Source organism: Chiloscyllium plagiosum, unplaced genomic scaffold (assembly GCF_037043375.1).
Source record: "Chiloscyllium plagiosum isolate Xiang-an unplaced genomic scaffold, Cpla_swu_hap1 HiC_scaffold_44, whole genome shotgun sequence".
Taxonomy (NCBI): Eukaryota; Metazoa; Chordata; class Chondrichthyes; order Orectolobiformes; family Hemiscylliidae; genus Chiloscyllium; species Chiloscyllium plagiosum.
Window position 1 is genome coordinate 5,912,247 of NW_028270182.1, and position 20,716 is coordinate 5,932,962.

Sequence of the window (20,716 nt, forward strand, 5' to 3'; positions counted from 1 at the left end):
TTATTTTATTTTGTTTTGTCTTGGGTTTTTTTCAATCTCTTGGTTATATGTATATTTTTAGTGCACAGTACACTGGCTGTGGCCAGCCAACTCAAAGTCAATCATCAACTGAGGAAATTCTAGTGTCTTTGTTATTTTTTTCTGAGCAGATTCTAACTCCCCTGTTTAGGTGTCTTTGTTAGAACATTTTTACACTGGAGTGACCAGTGACAAGCAATGCCCTTCTCATCAAAGGGCAATGCTGCACAATCAAAAAAGTGAAGGGGAGGACAGGGATTAAATCCGAATACTATTGGAGGGGGAAATAAAACACTCCACTCCCTGCGGTGCCCACTTCACCCTGAACAGCTCGAGGGAGGTGTCTTTGTTAGACTTTTTTTTTCTTTTTTTCTTAGTGCCCTTAACTTCTGTTTATCTTTTTTAAATAATAACCCCCACACTACCACCTAACTTTGGAAGTGCTTATTTTTTCCCCAGCCCCATGGTGTGTGTGTGTGTGCAGGTGTGAGACACAGTGAGAGTCACAAGGTGCACTAATCTTTATTCAATTTCCACCACCAGGAAGATAGGAAACACCCGAGTGGCCAGTGACAAGCACTGCCCTTCACATCAAAGGGCAATGCTGTGTGATCAAAACAGTGAAGGGGAGGAGGGTAGGGACTAAATCAAAATAGAGTTGGAGGGGGAAATAATGCACTCCACTCCCTGCGGTGCCCACCTCTCCCTGAACAGCTCGATGGAGGTGTCTTTGTTAGATTGGTCAGCCAAGGCTTTTCTGACTGGCCCAAGGTTAAAAATCACACAACACCAGGCTATAGTCCAACAGGTTTAATTGGAAGCACACTAGCTTTCGGAGCGACGCTCCTTCATCAGATCACCTGATGAAGGAGCGTTGCTCCGAAAGCTAGTGTGCTTCCAATTAAACCTGTTGGACTATAACCTGGTGTTGTGTGATTTTTAACTTTGTACACCCCAGTCCAACACCAGCATCTCCGAATCCTGATTGGCCCAGGTTAACAACTCCAATCCAGAACCTCGTAGGCAACATGTTCCACCTGGTTCCAGTCACTATAACTACTGCTCAAAGATATGTTCGGGGCAGGATGTCTACTTCAAGCTGATCTCAGCAGAACTGGCAGCTGCAGAAACATCTTACAAAATAGGAAAACTTAACAACAAAGGAAAAGTGGACAATGGAGGTTAAACAGGAAATATTTTGGACAAACTACTTTATTGAGCACATGATGAAATATAGAGGGTAAATTGCTTAATCGTCTGTCATTGAAGGCAAATGTGAAAAATGAGATCAATGGGGGCCTGGCTGCATGCATGTGTACCTCTGGATGGAACAAAATTCACTTTTGTGAAAGAAGACAGAAACTTCGGAAGCTGCTGATTTAAATAAAAGGAACTTCTACAGTGTTTTAGAAAGCAAGTTGTGATCTGACTTATAGCAGCCAATCTTCTATTGCCTTCCCCTTTTATTCCAACGATGGAAGCTTTGTTCATCAAAATAAAATTTGCATTTCCCTAAGCCTAACTGAGTGAGTTGCTGTATATTTGTTATTGGTTGACTGTCCTATAAGTTAAAATGGTGCATCAAATGAAAAAGTGCCATTAGGTGGCACTATTAGGTAGATATAATCAGGGCTGTTCCCTGCTCACTGCCCAGGGTGAGTATGTAGCCTGTCTGACAGAACCCACTGCAGTTCTATATTTTATTAGAACATTATTAGAAAATTCCAGCACTCATGAAGGCAGAACATCAAAAACAGATATATTAGAAGTGCTGTACTCAAACAATTCAGAACTGGATTAAATAAATACCTTCTAAGGTTGCTGTCGATGTGAGGGTGGTATCAGTCGCAATTGTAGACTGAATGATGGTAGATATCCTCACAGTCGGTTTGGTGGTCGCAATAACATGCTTAGTGGTGGGAACGGTGGAACCAGATGTACTGCTAGGAGCATTGATGCTGCTAGTGGTGGTGGATGTGGTGCTGGCTGTGTTAGTGCTGCTGGTGGTAGTTGATTTGCTACTGGGGGTGCTGGTGATGATGGTGGTAATGGATGTGGTGCTGGGTGTGTTGGTGCTGCTGGTGGTAGTGGATGTGGCGCTGGGTGTGTTGGTGCTGCTGGTGGTAGTGGATGTGCTGCTGGGTATGTTGGTGCTGCTGGTGGTAGTGGATGTGCTTATGGGTATGTTGGTGCTGGTGGTGGTGGTTGATGTGCTGCTGGGTATGTTGGTGCTGCTGGTGGTAGTTGATTTGCTGCTGGGTGTGTTAGTGCTGCTGGTGGTAGTGGATGTGGTGCTGGGTGTGCTGGTGGTAGTGGATGTGGCGCTGGGTGTGTTAGTGCTTCTGGTGGTAGAGGATGTGGTGCTGGGTGTGTTAGTGCTGCTGGTGGTACTGGATGTGGTGCTGGGTGTGTTGGTGCTGCTGGTGGTAGTGGATGTGCTGCTGGGTATGTTGGTGCTGCTGGTGGTAGTGGATGTGCTGCTGGGTATGTTGGTGCTGCTGGTGGTGGTTGATGTGCTGCTGGGTATGTTGGTGCTGCTGGTGGTAGTTGATTTGCTGCTGGGTGTGTTAGTGCTGCTGGTGGTAGTGGATGTGGTGTTGGGTGTGTTAGTGCTGCTGGTGGTAGTGGCTGTGGTGCTGCGTGTGTTGGTGCTGCTGGTGGTAGTGGCTGTGGTGCTGGGTGTGTTGGTGCTGCTGGTAGTAGTGGATGTGGTGCTGGGTGTGTTGGTGCTGCTGGTGGTAGTGGATGTGGTGCTGGGTGTGTTAGTGCTGCTGGTGGTAGTGGATATGGCGCTGGGTGTGTTGGTGCTTCTGGTGGTAGTGGATGTGGTGCTGGGTGTGTTGCTGCTGCTGGAGGTAGTGGATATGGTGCTGGGCGTGTTAGTGCCGCTGTTGGTAGTAGATGTGCTGAGTGTGTTGGTGCTGCTGGTGGTAGTGGATGTGGTGCTGGGTGTGTTAGTGCTGCTGGTGGTAGTGGATGTGGCGCTGGGTGTGTTGGTGCTTCTGGTGGTAGTGGATGTGGTGCTGGGTGTGTTGCTGCTGCTGGAGGTAGTGGATATGGTGCTGGGCGTGTTAGTGCCGCTGTTGGTAGTAGATGTGCTGAGTGTGTTGGTGCTGCTGGTGATAGTGGATGTGGTGCTGGGTGTGTTAGTGCTGCTGGAGGTAGTGGATGTGGCGCTGGGTGTGTTGGTGCTGCTGGTGGTAGTGGCTGTGGTGCTGGGTGTGTTAGTGCTGGTGGTGGTAGTGGATGTTGGGCTGGGTGTGTTAGTGCTGCTGGTGATAGTGGATGTTGTGCTGGGTGTGTTGGTGCTGCTGGTGGTAGTGGATGTCGTGCTGGGTGTGTGGGTGTTGCTGGTGGTAGTGGATGCGTTGCTGGGTGTATTGGTGCTGGTAGTGGTAGTGGATGTGGTGCTGCGTGTGTTAGTGCTGCTGGTGGTACTGGATGTGGTGCTGGGTGTGTTAGTGCTGCTGGTGGTAGTGGCTGTGGTGCTGGGTGTGTTAGTGCTGCTGGTGGTAGTGGCTGTGGTGCTGCGTGTGTTGGTGCTGCTGGTGGTAGTGGCTGTGGTGCTGGGTGTGTTAGTGCTGCTGGTGGTAGTGGCTGTGATGCTGGGTGTGTTGTTGCTGCTGGAGGTAGTGGATGTGGTGCTGAGTGTGTTAGTGCCGCTGGTGGTAGTGGATGTGGTGCTGGGTGTGTTGGTGCTGCTGGAGGTAGTGGATGTGGTGCTGAGTGTGTTAGTGCCGCTGGAGGTAGTGGATATGGTGCTGGGCGTGTTAGTGCCGCTGTTGGTAGTAGATGTGCTGGGTGTGTTGGTGCTGCTGGTGGTAGTGGATGTGGTGCTGGGTGTGTTGGTGCTGCTGGTGATAGTGGATGTGCTGCTGGGTGTGTTAGTGCTGCTGGAGGTAGTGGATGTGGTGCTGAGTGTGTTAGTGCCGCTGGTGGTAGTGGCTGTAGTGCTGGGTGTGTTAGTGCTGGTGGTGGTAGTGGATGTTGGGCTGGGTGTGTTAGTGCTGCTGGTGATAGTGGATGTTGTGCTGGGTGTGTTAGTGCTGCTGGTGGTAGTGGATGTCGTGCTGGGTGTGTGGGTGTTGCTGGTGGTAGTGGATGCGATGCTGGGTGTGTTTGTGCTGTTGCTGGTAGTGGATGTGGTGCTGGGTGTGTTAGTGCTGCTGGTGGTACTGGATGTGGTGCTGGGTGTGTTAGTGCTGCTGGTGGTAGTGGCTGTGATGCTGGGTGTGTTAGTGCTGCTGGTGGTAGTGGCTGTGATGCTGGGTGTGTTAGTGCTGCTGGTGGTAGTGGCTGTGATGCTGGGTGTGTTAGTGCTGCTGGAGGTAGTGGATGTGGTGCTGAGTGTGTTAGTGCCGCTGGTGGTAGTGGATGTGGTGCTGAGTGTGTTAGTGCCGCTGGTGGTAGTGGATGTGGTGCTGGGTGTGTTGGTGCTACTGGAGGTAGTGAATGTGGTGCTGGGTCTGTTAGTGCCACTGGTGGTAGTGGATGTGGTGCTGCGTGTGTTGGTGCTGCTGGAGGTAGTGGATGTGGTGCTGGGTCTGTTAGTGCCACTGGTGGTAGTGGATGTGGTGCTGGGTGTGTTAGTGCTGCTGGTGGTAGTGGCTGTGATGCTGGGTGTGTTGGTGCTGCTGGAGGTAGTGGATGTGGTGCTGAGTGTGTTAGTGCCGCTGGTGGTAGTGGATGTGGTGCAGGGTGTGTTGGTGCTGCTGGAGGTAGTGAATGTGGTGCTGGGTGTGTTGGTGCTGCTGGAGGTAGTGGATGTGGTGCTGGGTCTGTTAGTGCCACTGGTGGTAGTGGCTGTGGTGCTGCGTGTGTTGGTGCTGCTGGTGGTAGTGGATGTGGTGCTGGGTGTGTTGGTGCTGCTGGTGATAGTGGATGTGGTGCTGGGTGTGTTAGTGCTGCTGGTGGTACTGGATGTGGTGCTGGGTGTGTTGGTGCTGCTGGTGGTGGTTGATGTGCTGCTGGGTATGTTGGTGCTGCTGGTGGTAGTTGATTTGCTGCTGGGTGTGTTAGTGCTGCTGGTGGTAGTGGATGTGGTGTTGGGTGTGTTAGTGCTGCTGGTGGTAGTGGCTGTGGTGCTGCGTGTGTTGGTGCTGCTGGTGGTAGTGGCTGTGGTGCTGGGTGTGTTGGTGCTGCTGGTAGTAGTGGATGTGGTGCTGGGTGTGTTGGTGCTGCTGGTGGTAGTGGATGTGGTGCTGGGTGTGTTAGTGCTGCTGGTGGTAGTGGATATGGCGCTGGGTGTGTTGGTGCTTCTGGTGGTAGTGGATGTGGTGCTGGGTGTGTTGCTGCTGCTGGAGGTAGTGGATATGGTGCTGGGCGTGTTAGTGCCGCTGTTGGTAGTAGATGTGCTGAGTGTGTTGGTGCTGCTGGTGGTAGTGGATGTGGTGCTGGGTGTGTTAGTGCTGCTGGTGGTAGTGGATGTGGCGCTGGGTGTGTTGGTGCTTCTGGTGGTAGTGGATGTGGTGCTGGGTGTGTTGCTGCTGCTGGAGGTAGTGGATATGGTGCTGGGCGTGTTAGTGCCGCTGTTGGTAGTAGATGTGCTGAGTGTGTTGGTGCTGCTGGTGATAGTGGATGTGGTGCTGGGTGTGTTAGTGCTGCTGGAGGTAGTGGATGTGGCGCTGGGTGTGTTGGTGCTGCTGGTGGTAGTGGCTGTGGTGCTGGGTGTGTTAGTGCTGGTGGTGGTAGTGGATGTTGGGCTGGGTGTGTTAGTGCTGCTGGTGATAGTGGATGTTGTGCTGGGTGTGTTGGTGCTGCTGGTGGTAGTGGATGTCGTGCTGGGTGTGTGGGTGTTGCTGGTGGTAGTGGATGCGTTGCTGGGTGTATTGGTGCTGGTAGTGGTAGTGGATGTGGTGCTGCGTGTGTTAGTGCTGCTGGTGGTGCTGGGTGTGTTAGTGCTGCTGGTGGTAGTGGCTGTGGTGCTGGGTGTGTTAGTGCTGCTGGTGGTAGTGGCTGTGGTGCTGCGTGTGTTGGTGCTGCTGGTGGTAGTGGCTGTGGTGCTGGGTGTGTTAGTGCTGCTGGTGGTAGTGGCTGTGATGCTGGGTGTGTTGTTGCTGCTGGAGGTAGTGGATGTGGTGCTGAGTGTGTTAGTGCCGCTGGTGGTAGTGGATGTGGTGCTGGGTGTGTTGGTGCTGCTGGAGGTAGTGGATGTGGTGCTGAGTGTGTTAGTGCCGCTGGAGGTAGTGGATATGGTGCTGGGCGTGTTAGTGCCGCTGTTGGTAGTAGATGTGCTGGGTGTGTTGGTGCTGCTGGTGGTAGTGGATGTGGTGCTGGGTGTGTTGGTGCTGCTGGTGATAGTGGATGTGCTGCTGGGTGTGTTAGTGCTGCTGGAGGTAGTGGATGTGGTGCTGAGTGTGTTAGTGCCGCTGGTGGTAGTGGCTGTAGTGCTGGGTGTGTTAGTGCTGGTGGTGGTAGTGGATGTTGGGCTGGGTGTGTTAGTGCTGCTGGTGATAGTGGATGTTGTGCTGGGTGTGTTAGTGCTGCTGGTGGTAGTGGATGTCGTGCTGGGTGTGTGGGTGTTGCTGGTGGTAGTGGATGCGATGCTGGGTGTGTTAGTGCCGCTGGTGGTAGTGGATGTGGTGCTGAGTGTGTTAGTGCCGCTGGTGGTAGTGGATGTGGTGCTGGGTGTGTTGGTGCTACTGGAGGTAGTGAATGTGGTGCTGGGTCTGTTAGTGCCACTGGTGGTAGTGGATGTGGTGCTGCGTGTGTTGGTGCTGCTGGAGGTAGTGGATGTGGTGCTGGGTCTGTTAGTGCCACTGGTGGTAGTGGATGTGGTGCTGGGTGTGTTAGTGCTGCTGGTGGTAGTGGCTGTGATGCTGGGTGTGTTGGTGCTGCTGGAGGTAGTGGATGTGGTGCTGAGTGTGTTAGTGCCGCTGGTGGTAGTGGATGTGGTGCAGGGTGTGTTGGTGCTGCTGGAGGTAGTGAATGTGGTGCTGGGTGTGTTGGTGCTGCTGGAGGTAGTGGATGTGGTGCTGGGTCTGTTAGTGCCACTGGTGGTAGTGGCTGTGGTGCTGCGTGTGTTGGTGCTGCTGGTGGTAGTGGATGTGGTGCTGGGTGTGTTGGTGCTGCTGGTGATAGTGGATGTGGTGCTGGGTGTGTTAGTGCTGCTGGAGGTAGTGGATGTGGTGCTGGGTCTGTTAGTGCCACTGGTGGTAGTGGATGTGGTGCTGGGTGTGTTGGTGCTGCTGGAGGTAGTGGATGTGGTGCTGGGTGTGTTGGTGCTGCTGGTGGTATTGGCTGTGCTGCTGGGTGTGTTGGTGCTGCTGGTGTTAGTGGATGTGATGCTGGGTGTCCTGCTATCAACAGTGGTACTAGATGTGCTGCTGAATGTTCTGCTATCATCAGTGGTACTGGGTGTGCCGCTGGGTGTACTGCTATTATCAGTGGTACTGGATGTGCTGCTGGGTGTACTGCTATTATCAGTGGTACTGGGTGTGCTGCTGAATGTACTGCTATCATCGGTGGTTCTGGTTGTGCGGCTGGGTGTACTGCTATCATCAGTGGTACTGGGTGTGCTGCTGGGTGTGCTGCTATGAACGGTGGTACTGGGTGTGCTGCTGGGTGTCCTGCTGGGTGTACTGCTATCATTGGTGGTTCTGGTTGTGCGGCTGGGTGTACTGCTATCATCAGTGGTACTGGGTGTGCTGCTGAATGTGCTGGTATCATTGGTGGTACTGGGTCTGCTGCTCGGAGTACTGCTATCATCGGTGGTACTGGGTTTGCTGCTGGGTGTGCTGCTATCAAGGGTGGTACTGGGTGTGCTGCTGAATGTGTTGGTATCATCAGTGGTACTGGGTTTGCTGCTGAAGGTATTGCTATCATTAGTGGTACTAGGTGTGCTGCTGGGTGTACTGCTATCATCAGTGGTACTGGGAGTGCTGCTGAATGTACTGCTATCATCGGTGGTACTGGGTTTGCTACTGAATGTATTGCTATCATTAGTGGTACTAGGTGTGCTGCTGAATGTACTGCTATCATCAGTGGTACTGGGAGTGCTGCTGAATGTACTGCTATCATCAGTGGTACTGGGTGTGCTGCTGGGTGTACTGCTATCATTAGTGGTACTAGGTATGCTGCTGAATGTACTGCTATCATCGGTGGTACTGGGTGTGCTGCTGGGTGTACTGCTATCATCAGTGGTACTGGGTGTGCTGCTGGGTGTACTTCTATCATCAGTGGTACTTGGTTTGCTGCTGGGAGTACTGCTATCATTGGTGGTACTGGGTGTGCTGCTGGGTGTACTGCTATCATCAGTGGTACTGGGTGTGCTGCTGGGTGTACTGCTATCATCAGTGGTACTTGGTTTGCTGCTGGGAGTACTGCTATCATCAGTGGTACTGGGTGTGCTGCTGAATGTACTGCTATCATCGGTGGTACTGGGTGTGCTGCTGAATGTACTGCTATCATCGGTGGTACTGGGTGTGCTGCTATCATCGGTGGTACGAGGTTTGCTGGTGCGTGTACTGCTATCATCAGTGGTACTGGGTGTGCTGCTGAATGTACTACTATCATTGGTGGTACTGGTTGTGCTGCTGGGTGTCCAGTTATCATCAGTGGTACTGGGTGTGCTGCTGAGTGTACTGCTATCATCAGTGGTACTGGGAGTCATACTGAATGTACTGCTGTCATCAGTGGTACTGGGTGTGCTGCTATCATCGGTGGTACTAGGTTTGCTGGTGCGCGTACTGCTATCATCAGTGGTACTGGGTGTGCTGCTGAATGTGTTGGTATCATTGGTGCTGTGTGTGCTGCTGAGTGTACTGCTATCATCAGTGGTACTGGGTTTGTTGCTGGGTGTACTGCTATCATCAGTGGTACTGGGTGTGCTGCTGGGTGTATTGCTATCAAGGGTGGTACTGGTTGTGCTGCTGGGTGTCCAGTTATCATCAATGGTACTGGGTGTGCTGCTGAATGTACTGCTATCATCAGTGGTACTGGGAGTCATACTGAATGTACTGCTATCATCAGTGATTCTGGGTGTACTGCTATCATCAGTGGTACTGGGTGTGCTGCTGAATGTACTGCTATCATCTGTGGTACTGGGTTTGCTGCTGGGTGTACTGCTATCATCAGTGGTACTGGGTGTGCTGCTAAATGTGTTGGTTTCATTGGTGGTACTGGGTGTGCTGCTGGGTGTTTTGGTATCATCAGTCGTACTGGGTGTGCTGCTAAATGTGTTGGTATCATTGGTGGTACTGGGTGTGCTGCTGGGTGTTTTGGTATCATCAGTCGTACTGGGTGTGCTGCTAAATGTGTTGGTATCATTGGTGCTGTGTGTACTTCTGAGTGTACTGCTATCATCAGTGGTACTGGGTGTGCTGCTAAATGTGTTGGTTTCATTGGTGGTACGGGGTGTGCTGCTGGGTGTCTTGTTATCATCAATGGTACTGGGTGTGCTGCCTAGTGTACTGCTATCAAGGGTGGTACTGGGTGTGCTACTGAATGTACTGCTATCATCAGTGATACTGGGTGTGCTGCTGGGTGTACTGCTATCATCAGTGGTACTGGGTGTGCTGCTGAATGTACTGCTATCATCGGTGGTACTTGGTGTGCTGCTGGGTGTACTGCTATCATCAGTGATACTGGGTGTGCTACTGAATGTACTGCTATCATCAGTGATACTGGGTGTGCTGCTGGGTGTACTGCTATCATCAGTGGTACTGGGTGTGCTGCTGAATGTACTGCTATCATTGGTGGTACTGGATTTGCTGCTGGGTGTACTGCTATCATCAGTGGTACTGGGTGTGCTGCTAAATGTGTTGGTATCATTGGTGGTACTGGGTGTACTGCTATCAACAGTGGTACTGGGTGTGCTGCTGAATGTGTTGGTATCATTGGTGCTGTGTGTGCTGCTGAGTGTACTGCTATCATCAGTGGTACTGGGTTTGTTGCTGGGTGTACTGCTATCATCAGTGGTACTGGGTGTGCTGCTGAATGTGTTGGTATCAGTGGTGGTACTGGGTGTGCTGCTGGGTATACTGCTATCAAGGGTGGTACTGGGTGTACTGCTTAATGTACTGCTATCATCGGTGGTACTAGGTGTGCTGCTAGGTGTACTGCTATCATCAGTGGTACAGGGTGTGCTGCTAAATGTGTTGGTTTCATTGGTGGTACTGGCTGTGCTGCTGAATGTGTTGTTATCATCAGTGGTACTGGGTGTGCTGCTGGGTGTACTGCTATCATCAGTGGTACTGGGTGTGCTGCTGAATGTGTTGGTATCATTGGTGGTACTGGGTGTGCTGCTGGGTATACTGCTATCAGGGGTGTTACTGTGTGTGCTGCTTAATGTACTACTATCATTGGTGGTACTGGATGTGCTGCTGGGTGTACTGCTATCATCAGTGGTACTGGGTGTGCTGCTGAATGTACTGCTATCATCGGTGGTACTGGGTTTGCTGCTGAATGTGTTGGTATCATTGATGGTACTGGGTGTGCTGCTGGGTATACTGCTATCAATGGTGGTACTGGATGTGCTGCTTAATGTACTGCTATCATCAGTGGTACTGGGTGTGCTGCTGAATGTTCTGGTATCATCAGTGGTACTTGGTGTGCTGCTATCATCGGTGGTACTGGGTGTGCTGCTGAATGTGTTGGTATCATCAGAGATACTGGGTGTGCTGCTGAATGTGTTGGTATCATCAGTGGTACTAGGTGTGCTGCTGAATGTATTGGTATCATCAGTGGTACTGGATGTGCTGCTGAATGTGCTGGTACCATTGGTGATGTGTGTGCTGCTGAGTGTACTGCTATCATCAGTGGTACTGGGTGTGCTGCTGAACGTACTGCTATCATCGGTGGTACTGGGTTTGCTGCTGGGTGTACTGCTATCATTAGTGGTACTGGGTGTGCTGCTGGGTGTACTGCTATCATCAGTGGTACTGGGTGTGCTGCTGAATGTACTACTATCATTGGTGGTACTGGTTGTGCTGCTGGGTGTCCAGTTATCATCAATGGTACTGGGTGTGCTGCTGAATGTACTGCTATCATCAGTGGTACTGGGAGTCATACTGAATGTACTGCTATCATCAGTGGTACTGGGTGTGCTGCTGAATGTACTGCTATCATCTGTGGTACTGGGTTTGCTGCTGGGTGTACTGCTATCATCAGTGGTACTGGGTTTGCTGCTGGGTGTACTGCTATCATCAGTGGTACTGGGTGTGCTGCTAAATGTGTTGGTTTCATTGGTGGTACTGGGTGTGCTGCTGGGTGTTTTGGTATCATCAGTCGTACTGGGTGTGCTGCTAAATGTGTTGGTTTCATTGGTGGTACTGGGTGTGCTGCTGGGTGTTTTGGTATCATCAGTCGTACTGGGTGTGCTGCTAAATGTGTTGGTTTCATTGGTGGTACGGGGTGTGCTGCTGGGTGTCTTGTTATCATCAATGGTACTGGGTGTGCTTCCTAGTGTACTGCTATCAAGGGTGGTACTGGGTGTGCTACTGAATGTACTGCTTTCATCAGTGATACTGGGTGTGCTGCTGAATGTACTGCTATCATCGGTGGTACTTGGTGTGCTGCTGGGTGTACTGCTATCATCAGTGATACTGGGTGTGCTACTGAATGTACTGCTATCATCAGTGATACTGGGTGTGCTGCTGGGTGTACTGCTATCATCAGTGGTACTGGGTGTGCTGCTGAATGTACTGCTATCATTGGTGGTACTGGATTTGCTGCTGGGTGTACTGCTATCATCAGTGGTACTGGGTGTGCTGCTGAATGTGTTGGTATCATTGGTGGTACTGGGTGTGCTGCTGGGTGTACTGCTATCAACAGTGGTACTGGGTGTGCTGCTAAATGTGTTGGTTTCATTGGTGGTACTGGCTGTGCTGCTGGGTGTGTTGTTATCATCAATGGTACTGGGTGTGCTGCTGAATGTTCTGGTATCATCAGTGGTACTGGGTGTGCTGCTATCATTGGTGGTACTGGGTGTGCTGCTGAATGTACTGCTATCATCAGTGGTACTGGGTGTGCTGCTGGGTGTACTGCTATCATCGGCGGTACTGGGTGTGCTGCTGAATGTACTGCGATCATTGGTGGTACTGGGTGTGCTGCTGGGTGTACTGCTATCATCGGTGGTACTGGGTGTGCTGCTATCATCGGTGGTACTAGGTGTGCTGCTGGGTGTACTGCTATCATCGGTGGTACTGGGTGTGCTGCTGGGTGTACTGCTATCATCGGTGGTACTGGGTGTGCTGCTATCATCGGTGGTACTAGGTTTGCTGGTGCGTGTACTGCTATCATCAGTGGTACTGGGTGTGCTGCTGAATGTACTGCTATCATTGGTGGTACTGGGTTTGCTGCTGCGTGTAGTGCTATTATCAGTGGTACTGGGAGTGCTACTGAATGTACTGCTATCATCAGTGATATTGGGTGTGCTGCTGAGTGTACTGCTCTCATCGGTGGTACTTGGTGTGCTGCTGGGTGTACTGCTATCATCAGTGGTACTGGGTCTGCTGCTGAATGTACTGCTATCATCGGTGGTACTGGGTCTGCTGCTGGGTGTACTGCTATCAAGGGTGGTACTGGGTGTGCTGCTGAATGTACTGCTATCATCGGTGGTACTAGGTGTGCTACTGAATGTACTGCTATCATCAGTGGTACTGGGAGTCATACTGAATGTACTGCTATCATCGGTGGTACTGGATTTGCTGCAGGGTGTACTGCTATCAAGGGTGGTTCTGGGTGTGCTGCTGGGTGTGCTGCTATCATCAGTGGTACTGGGTTTGCTGCTGGGTGTACTGCTATCATCAGTGGTACTGGGTGTGCTGCTAAATGTGTTGGTTTCATTGGTGGTACTGGGTGTGCTGCTGGGTGTTTTGGTATCATCAGTCGTACTGGGTGTGCTGCTAAATGTGTTGGTTTCATTGGTGGTACTGGGTGTGCTGCTGGGTGTTTTGGTATCATCAGTCGTACTGGGTGTGCTGCTAAATGTGTTGGTTTCATTGGTGGTACGGGGTGTGCTGCTGGGTGTCTTGTTATCATCAATGGTACTGGGTGTGCTTCCTAGTGTACTGCTATCAAGGGTGGTACTGGGTGTGCTACTGAATGTACTGCTTTCATCAGTGATACTGGGTGTGCTGCTGAATGTACTGCTATCATCGGTGGTACTTGGTGTGCTGCTGGGTGTACTGCTATCATCAGTGATACTGGGTGTGCTACTGAATGTACTGCTATCATCAGTGATACTGGGTGTGCTGCTGGGTGTACTGCTATCATCAGTGGTACTGGGTGTGCTGCTGAATGTACTGCTATCATTGGTGGTACTGGATTTGCTGCTGGGTGTACTGCTATCATCAGTGGTACTGGGTGTGCTGCTGAATGTGTTGGTATCATTGGTGGTACTGGGTGTGCTGCTGGGTGTACTGCTATCAACAGTGGTACTGGGTGTGCTGCTAAATGTGTTGGTTTCATTGGTGGTACTGGCTGTGCTGCTGGGTGTGTTGTTATCATCAATGGTACTGGGTGTGCTGCTGAATGTTCTGGTATCATCAGTGGTACTGGGTGTGCTGCTATCATTGGTGGTACTGGGTGTGCTGCTGAATGTAATGCTATCATCAGTGGTACTGGGTGTGCTGCTGGGTGTACTGCTATCATCGGCGGTACTGGGTGTGCTGCTGAATGTACTGCGATCATTGGTGGTGCTGGGTGTACTGCTATCATCGGTGGTACTAGGTGTGCTGCTGGGTGTACTGCTATCATCGGTGGTACTGGGTGTGCTGCTGAATGTACTGCTATCATCGGTGGTACTGGGTGTGCTGCTGCGTGTAGTGCTATTATCAGTGGTACTGGGAGTGCTGCTGAATGTACTGCTATCATTGGTGGTACTGGGTTTGCTGCTGCGTGTAGTGCTATTATCAGTGGTACTGGGAGTGCTACTGAATGTACTGCTATCATCAGTGATATTGGGTGTGCTGCTGAGTGTACTGCTCTCATCGGTGGTACTTGGTGTGCTGCTGGGTGTACTGCTATCATCAGTGGTACTGGGTCTGCTGCTGAATGTACTGCTATCATCGGTGGTACTGGGTCTGCTGCTGGGTGTACTGCTATCAAGGGTGGTACTGGGTGTGCTGCTGAATGTACTGCTATCATCGGTTGTACTAGGTGTGCTACTGAATGTACTGCTATCATCAGTGATACTGGGTGTGCTGCTGAATGTACTGCTATCATCGGTGGTACTTGGTGTGCTGCTGGGTGTACTGCTATCATCAGTGATACTGGGTGTGCTACTGAATGTACTGCTATCATTGGTGGTACTGGATTTGCTGCTGGGTGTACTGCTATCATCAGTGGTACTGGGTGTGCTGCTGAATGTGTTGGTATCATTGGTGGTACTGGGTGTGCTGCTGGGTGTACTGCTATCAACAGTGGTACTGGGTGTGCTGCTAAATGTGTTGGTTTCATTGGTGGTACTGGCTGTGCTGCTGGGTGTGTTGTTATCATCAATGGTACTGGGTGTGCTGCTGAATGTTCTGGTATCATCAGTGGTACTGGGTGTGCTGCTATCATTGGTGGTACTGGGTGTGCTGCTGAATGTAATGCTATCATCAGTGGTACTGGGTGTGCTGCTGGGTGTACTGCTATCATCGGCGGTACTGGGTGTGCTGCTGAATGTACTGCGATCATTGGTGGTACTGGGTGTGCTGCTGGGTGTACTGCTATCATCGGTGGTACTAGGTGTGCTGCTGGGTGTACTGCTATCATCGGTGGTACTGGGTGTGCTGCTGGGTGTACTGCTATCATCGGTGGTACTGGGTGTGCTGCTATCATCGGTGGTACTAGGTTTGCTGGTGCGTGTACTGCTATCATCAGTGGTACTGGGTGTGCTGCTGAATGTACTGCTATCATTGGTGGTACTGGGTTTGCTGCTGCGTGTAGTGCTATTATCAGTGGTACTGGGAGTGCTACTGAATGTACTGCTATCATCAGTGATATTGGGTGTGCTGCTGAGTGTACTGCTCTCATCGGTGGTACTTGGTGTGCTGCTGGGTGTACTGCTATCATCAGTGGTACTGGGTCTGCTGCTGAATGTACTGCTATCATCGGTGGTACTGGGTGTGCTGCTGAATGTGTTGGTATCATTGGTGCTGTGTGTGCTGCTGGGTGTACTGCTATCATCAGTGGTACTGGGTCTGCTGCTGAATGTACTGCTATCATCGGTGGTACTGGGTCTGCTGCTGGGTGTACTGCTATCAAGGGTGGTACTGGGTGTGCTGCTGAATGTACTGCTATCATCGGTGGTACTAGGTGTGCTACTGAATGTACTGCTATCATCAGTGATACTGGGTGTGCTGCTGAGTGTACTGCTCTCATCGGTGGTACTGGGTGTGCTGCTGGGTGTACTGTTATCATCAGTGATACTGGGTGTGCTGCTGAGTGTACTGCTCTCATCGGTGGTACTGGATGTGCTGCTGAATGTACTGCTATCATCAGTGGTACTTGGTGTGCTGCTGGGTGTACTGCTATCATCAGTGATACTGGGTGTGCTGCTGAATGTACTGCTCTCATCGGTGGTACTGGATGTGCTGCTGAATGTACTGCTATCATCAGTGGTACTTGGTGTGCTGCTGGGTGTACTGCTATCATCGGTGGTACTGGGTGTGCTGCTGAATGTATTGCTATCATCGGTGGTACTGGTTGTGCTGCTGAATGTATTGCTATCATCGGTGGTACTGGGTTTGCTGCTGGGTATACTGCTATCAACAGTGGTACTGGGTGTGCTGTTGAATGTGTTAGTATCATTGGTGGTACTGGGTGTGCTGCTGGGTGTACTGCTATCAACAGTGGTACTGGGTGTGCTGCTTAATGTACTGCTATCATCAGTGGTACTGGGTGTGCTGCTATCATCGGTGGTACTAGGTTTGCTGGTGCGTGTACTGCTATCATCAGTGGTACTGGGTGTACTGCTATCATCGGTGGTAATAGGTGTGCTGCTGGGTGTACTGCTATCATCGGTGGTACTGGGTGTGCTGCTGAATGTACTGCTATCATCGGTGGTACTGGGTGTGCTGCTGAATGTACTGCTATCATCGGTGGTACTGGGTTTGCTGCTGGGTGTACTGCTATCAAGGGTGGTACTGGGTGTGCTGCTGAATGTACTGCTATCATCGGTGGTACTGGGTTTGCTGCTGGGTGTACTGCTATCAAGGGTGGTACTGGGTGTGCTGCTGAATGTACTGCTATCATCGGTGGTACTGGGTTTGTTGCTGGGTGTACTGCTATCATCAGTGGTACTTGGTTTGCTGCTGAATGTACTGCTCTCATCGGTGTTACTGGGTTTGTTGCTGGGTGTACTGCTATCATCAGTGGTACTGGGTGTGCTGCTGGGTGTACTGCTATCATCAGTGGTACTGGGTGTGCTGCTGAATGTACTGCTATCATCGGTGGTACTAGGTGTGCTGCTAGGTGTACTGCTATCATCAGTGGTACTGGGTGTGCTGCTAAATGTGTTGGTTTCATTGGTGGTACTGGCTGTGCTGCTGAATGTGTTGTTATCATCAATGGTACTGGGTGTGCTGCTGAATGGGTTTGTATCATTGGTGCTGTGTGTGCTGCTGAGTGTACTGCTATCATCGGTGGTACTGGGTGTGCTGCTGAATATGTTAGTATCATTGGTGGTACTGGTTGTGCTGCTGGGTGTCCTGTTATCATCAATGATACTGGGTGTGCTGCTGAATGTAATGCTATCATCAGAGGTACTGGGTTTGCTGCTGGGTGTACTGCTATCATCAGTGGTACTGGGTGTGCTGCTGGGTGTACTGCTATCATCAGTGGTACTGGGTGTGCTGCAGAATGTACTGCTATCATCAGTGGTACTGGGTGTGCTGCTGAATGTGTTGGTATCATCAGTGGTACTGGGTGTGCTGCTGGGTGTACTGCTATCATCAGTGGTACTGGGTGTGCTGCTGGGTGTACTGCTATCATCAGTGGTACTGGGTGTGCTGCAGAATGTACTGCTATCATCAGTGGTACTGGGTGTGCTGCTGAATGTGTTGGTATCATCAGTGGTACTGGATGTGCTGCAGAATGTACTGCTATCATCAGTGGTACTGGGTGTGCTGCTGAATGTGTTGGTATCATCAGTGGTACTGGGTGTGCTGCTGAATGTACTGCTATCATCGGTGGTACTGGGTGTGCTGCTGAATGTACTGCTATCATCGGTGGTACTGGGTTTGCTGCTGGGTGTACTGCTATCATCAGTGGTACTGGGTGTGCTGCTGAATGTGTTGGTATCATTGGTGGTACTAGGTGTGCTGCTGGGTATACTGCTATCATCGGTGGTACTGGGTGTACTGCTATCATCAGTGGTACTGGGTGTGCTGCTGAATGTGTTGGTATCATTGGTGCTGTGTGTGCTGCTGAGTGTACTGCTATCATCAGTGGTACTGGGTGTGCTGCTGAATGTGTTGGTATCAGTGGTGGTACTGGGTGTGCTGCTGGGTATACTGCTATCAAGGGTGGTACTGGGTGTGCTGCTTAATGTACTGCTATCATCGGTGGTACTGGGTGTGCTGCTAAATGTGTTGGTTTCATTGGTGGTACTGGCTGTGCTGCTGGGTATACTGCTATCATCAGTGGTACTGGCTGTGCTGCTGAATGTGTTGCTATCATCAATGGTACTGGGTGTGCTGCTGAATGGGTTGGTATCATTGGTGCCGTGTGTACTGCTGAGTGTACTGCTATCATCGGTGGTACTGGGTTTGTTGCTGAGTGTACTGCTATCATCAGTGGTACTGGGTGTGCTGCTGAATGTGTTGGTATCATTGGTGGTGCTGGGTGTGCTGCTGGGTATACTGCTATCAGGGGTGTTACTGTGTGTGCTGCTTAATGTACTGCTATCATTGGTGGTACTGGATGTGCTGCTGGGTGTACTGCTATCATCAGTGGTACTGGGTGTGCTGCTGAATGTGTTGGTATCATCAGTGGTACTGGGTGTGCTGCTGAATGTACTGCTATCATCGGTGGTACTGGATGTGCTGCTGAATGTACTGCTATCATCGGTGGTACTGGATGTGCTGCTGAATGTACTGCTATCATCAGTGGTACTGGGTGTGCTGCTGAATGTGTTAGTATCATTGGTGGTACTGGTTGTGCTGCTGGGTGTCCTGTTATCATCAATGGTACTGGGTGTGCTGCTGAATGTAATGCTATCATCGGTGGTACTGGGTTTGCTGCTGGGTGTACTGCTATCAAGTGTGGTACTGGGTGTGCTGCTGAATGTACTGCTATCATCGGTGGTACTTGGTGTGCTGCTGGATGTACTGCTATCATCAGTGGTAATGGGTATGCTGCTGAATGTGTTGGTATCATCAGTGGTACTGGGTGTGCTGCTGAATGTACTGCTATCATCGGTGGTACTGGGTGTACTGCTATCATCAGTGGTACTGGGTGTGCTGCTGGATGTACTGCTATCGTCATTGGTACTGGGTGTGCTGCTGAATGTACTGCTATCATCAGTGGTACTGGGTGTGCTGCTAAATGTACTGCTGTCATCAGTGGTACTGGGTTTGCTGCTGAGTGAACTGCTATCATCATTGGTACTGGGTGTGCTGCTGAATGTACTGCTATCATCGGTGGTACTGGATTTGCTGCAGGGTGTACTGCTATCAAGGGTGGTTCTGGGTGTGCTGCTGGGTGTGCTGCTATCATCAGTGGTACTGGGTTTGCTGCTGGGTGTACTGCTATCATCAGTGGTACTGGATGTGCTGCTATCATCAGTGGTACTGGATGTGCTGCTTTCATCGGTGGTACTGGGTGTGATGCTATCATCGGTGGTACTGGGTGTGATGCTATCATCGGTGGTACTGGGTGTGATGCTATCATCGGTGGTACTGGGTGTGATGCTATCATCGGTGGTACTGGGTGTGATGCTATCATCAGTGATACTGGATGTGCTGCTTTCATCGGTGGTACTGGGTGTGATGCTATCATCAGTGATACTGGATGTGCTGCTTTCATCGGTGGTACTGGGTGTGATGCTATCATCAGTGATACTGGATGTGCTGCTTTCATCGGTGGTACTGGGTGTGATGCTATCATCGGTGGTACTGGGTGTGATGTTATCATCAGTGGTACTGGATGTGCTGCTATCATCAGTGGTACTGGGTGTGATGCTATCATCGGTGGTACTGGGTGTGATGCTATCATCAGTGATACTGGATGTGCTGCTTTCATCGGTGGTACTGGGTGTGATGCTATCATCAGTGATACTGGATGTGCTGCTTTCATTGGTGGTACTGGGTGTGATGCTATCATCAGTGATACTGGATGTGCTGCTTTCATTGGTGGTACTGGGTGTGATGCTATCATCAGTGATACTGGATGTGCTGCTAACATCAGTGGTACAGGGTGTGCTGTTTTCATCCGTGGTACTGGACATACTGCTGGATGTGCTGCCATCATCGATGGCACTGGACGAGCTGGTGCTGCAGATGACACTGGAGAAGGTGCTAGACATTTTCTTATAATCTGTACTTGTTATAGTATTGATGTTTTCTGCCGGACCTGCCCTGATTTCCACGTTTTCTGAGAAAGGAGAAATTATTGATGTTAAAATTATACTTTATTTACTCTGGATTCCAGAATTTCCCCAATCTTTTGCCTTGTAAATATGTACCTCTGTTTAAAAGGCTTGGATGGCATAATTGATTACTGCTGATGAACAAACATACCGCCCAATAGCCTTTGATTCCCTTCCCAACAAAAAGCAAATTCCTTCTGTCTTAAAAACATCCAATGATCCCACCTGCTTTGTCTTCAAAGGTAAAGTTCTGAAGTCTCATAGCACTCTGAGAGAGAATACTTCCTTCCATCACTGCCCTAAAATGCCGAGCCCCTAATTTTAAATGTGTCCCTTAGTTCCAGATTCATCCACAAAAGGAAACACCCTTTACACATCCACTTTGACAAAACCATTCAGGATCTTAAAAACTTCAATCAAATCACCCCTAATACTTCTAAATTGCAGTGAAAACAAGTCCAATCTGTCTAATTTTTCCACAAGACACCCTGTTCACTTCAGGTCTCAGTTTAGTATATCTCATCTGGACTGCCTCCAACACATTTACATCCTTCATCAATAAGAATACTGAAAGTGCACACAGCATGTCGGATGTGGTGTCATCGACACCCTATGTAACTAAAGCAGTACCTGCTCGCTTTTATGCTCATTTCCTCTTATAATAGCAGGCCCCTAGTGGCACAGTGGCTCATGGTTAGCACGGCTCTGGGTTCGTTTCCAGCCTCAGGCAACTGTCTGTGTGGAGTTTCCATATTCTCTCCGTGTGTCTGCGCGGGTTTCCTCTGGGTACTCGGGTTTCCTCCCACTGTCCAAAGATGTGCAGGTGGATTGGCCATGGGAAATTATCCCATAGTGTTCAGGGATGAGCAGGCTAGGTGGATTGGCTGTAGGAAAATGGAAGGTTACAGGGATAGGATAGTGGGGATTGATCTGGGTGGGATACTCTTTGGAGGGTCAGTGTGGACTTGATGGGCTGAATTGCCTGCTTCCTCACTGTAGGAGATCCACCATTCTTAATCACTTGCCCTACTTGCATCCAAACTTCTTATGATGAGTGCATTAGAACACTTGGATCTCTCTGCTCCTTGGAATTCTACAATTGTTCTCCGTTCACAGCAATCTTCAGCCAGAAGAGCCGAGTGAATGATCCATTTTGGCCTCCTCTAGTGATCCCCAACATGA

General features: G+C 50.5%; 1 protein-coding gene across 1 annotated transcript in view; it reads right to left on the reverse strand.

Moving 5' to 3' along the window:
* Positions 1-20,716, reverse strand: part of LOC122544377 (uncharacterized) — an 83,687-nt gene that overhangs the window by 51,297 nt on the left and 11,674 nt on the right. The window contains exon 2 of the mRNA XM_087982841.1: positions 1,828-19,539. Coding sequence (XP_087838967.1) covers positions 1,828-19,539 — 17,712 coding nt within the window. The remainder of the gene's footprint in view (positions 1-1,827; positions 19,540-20,716) is intronic.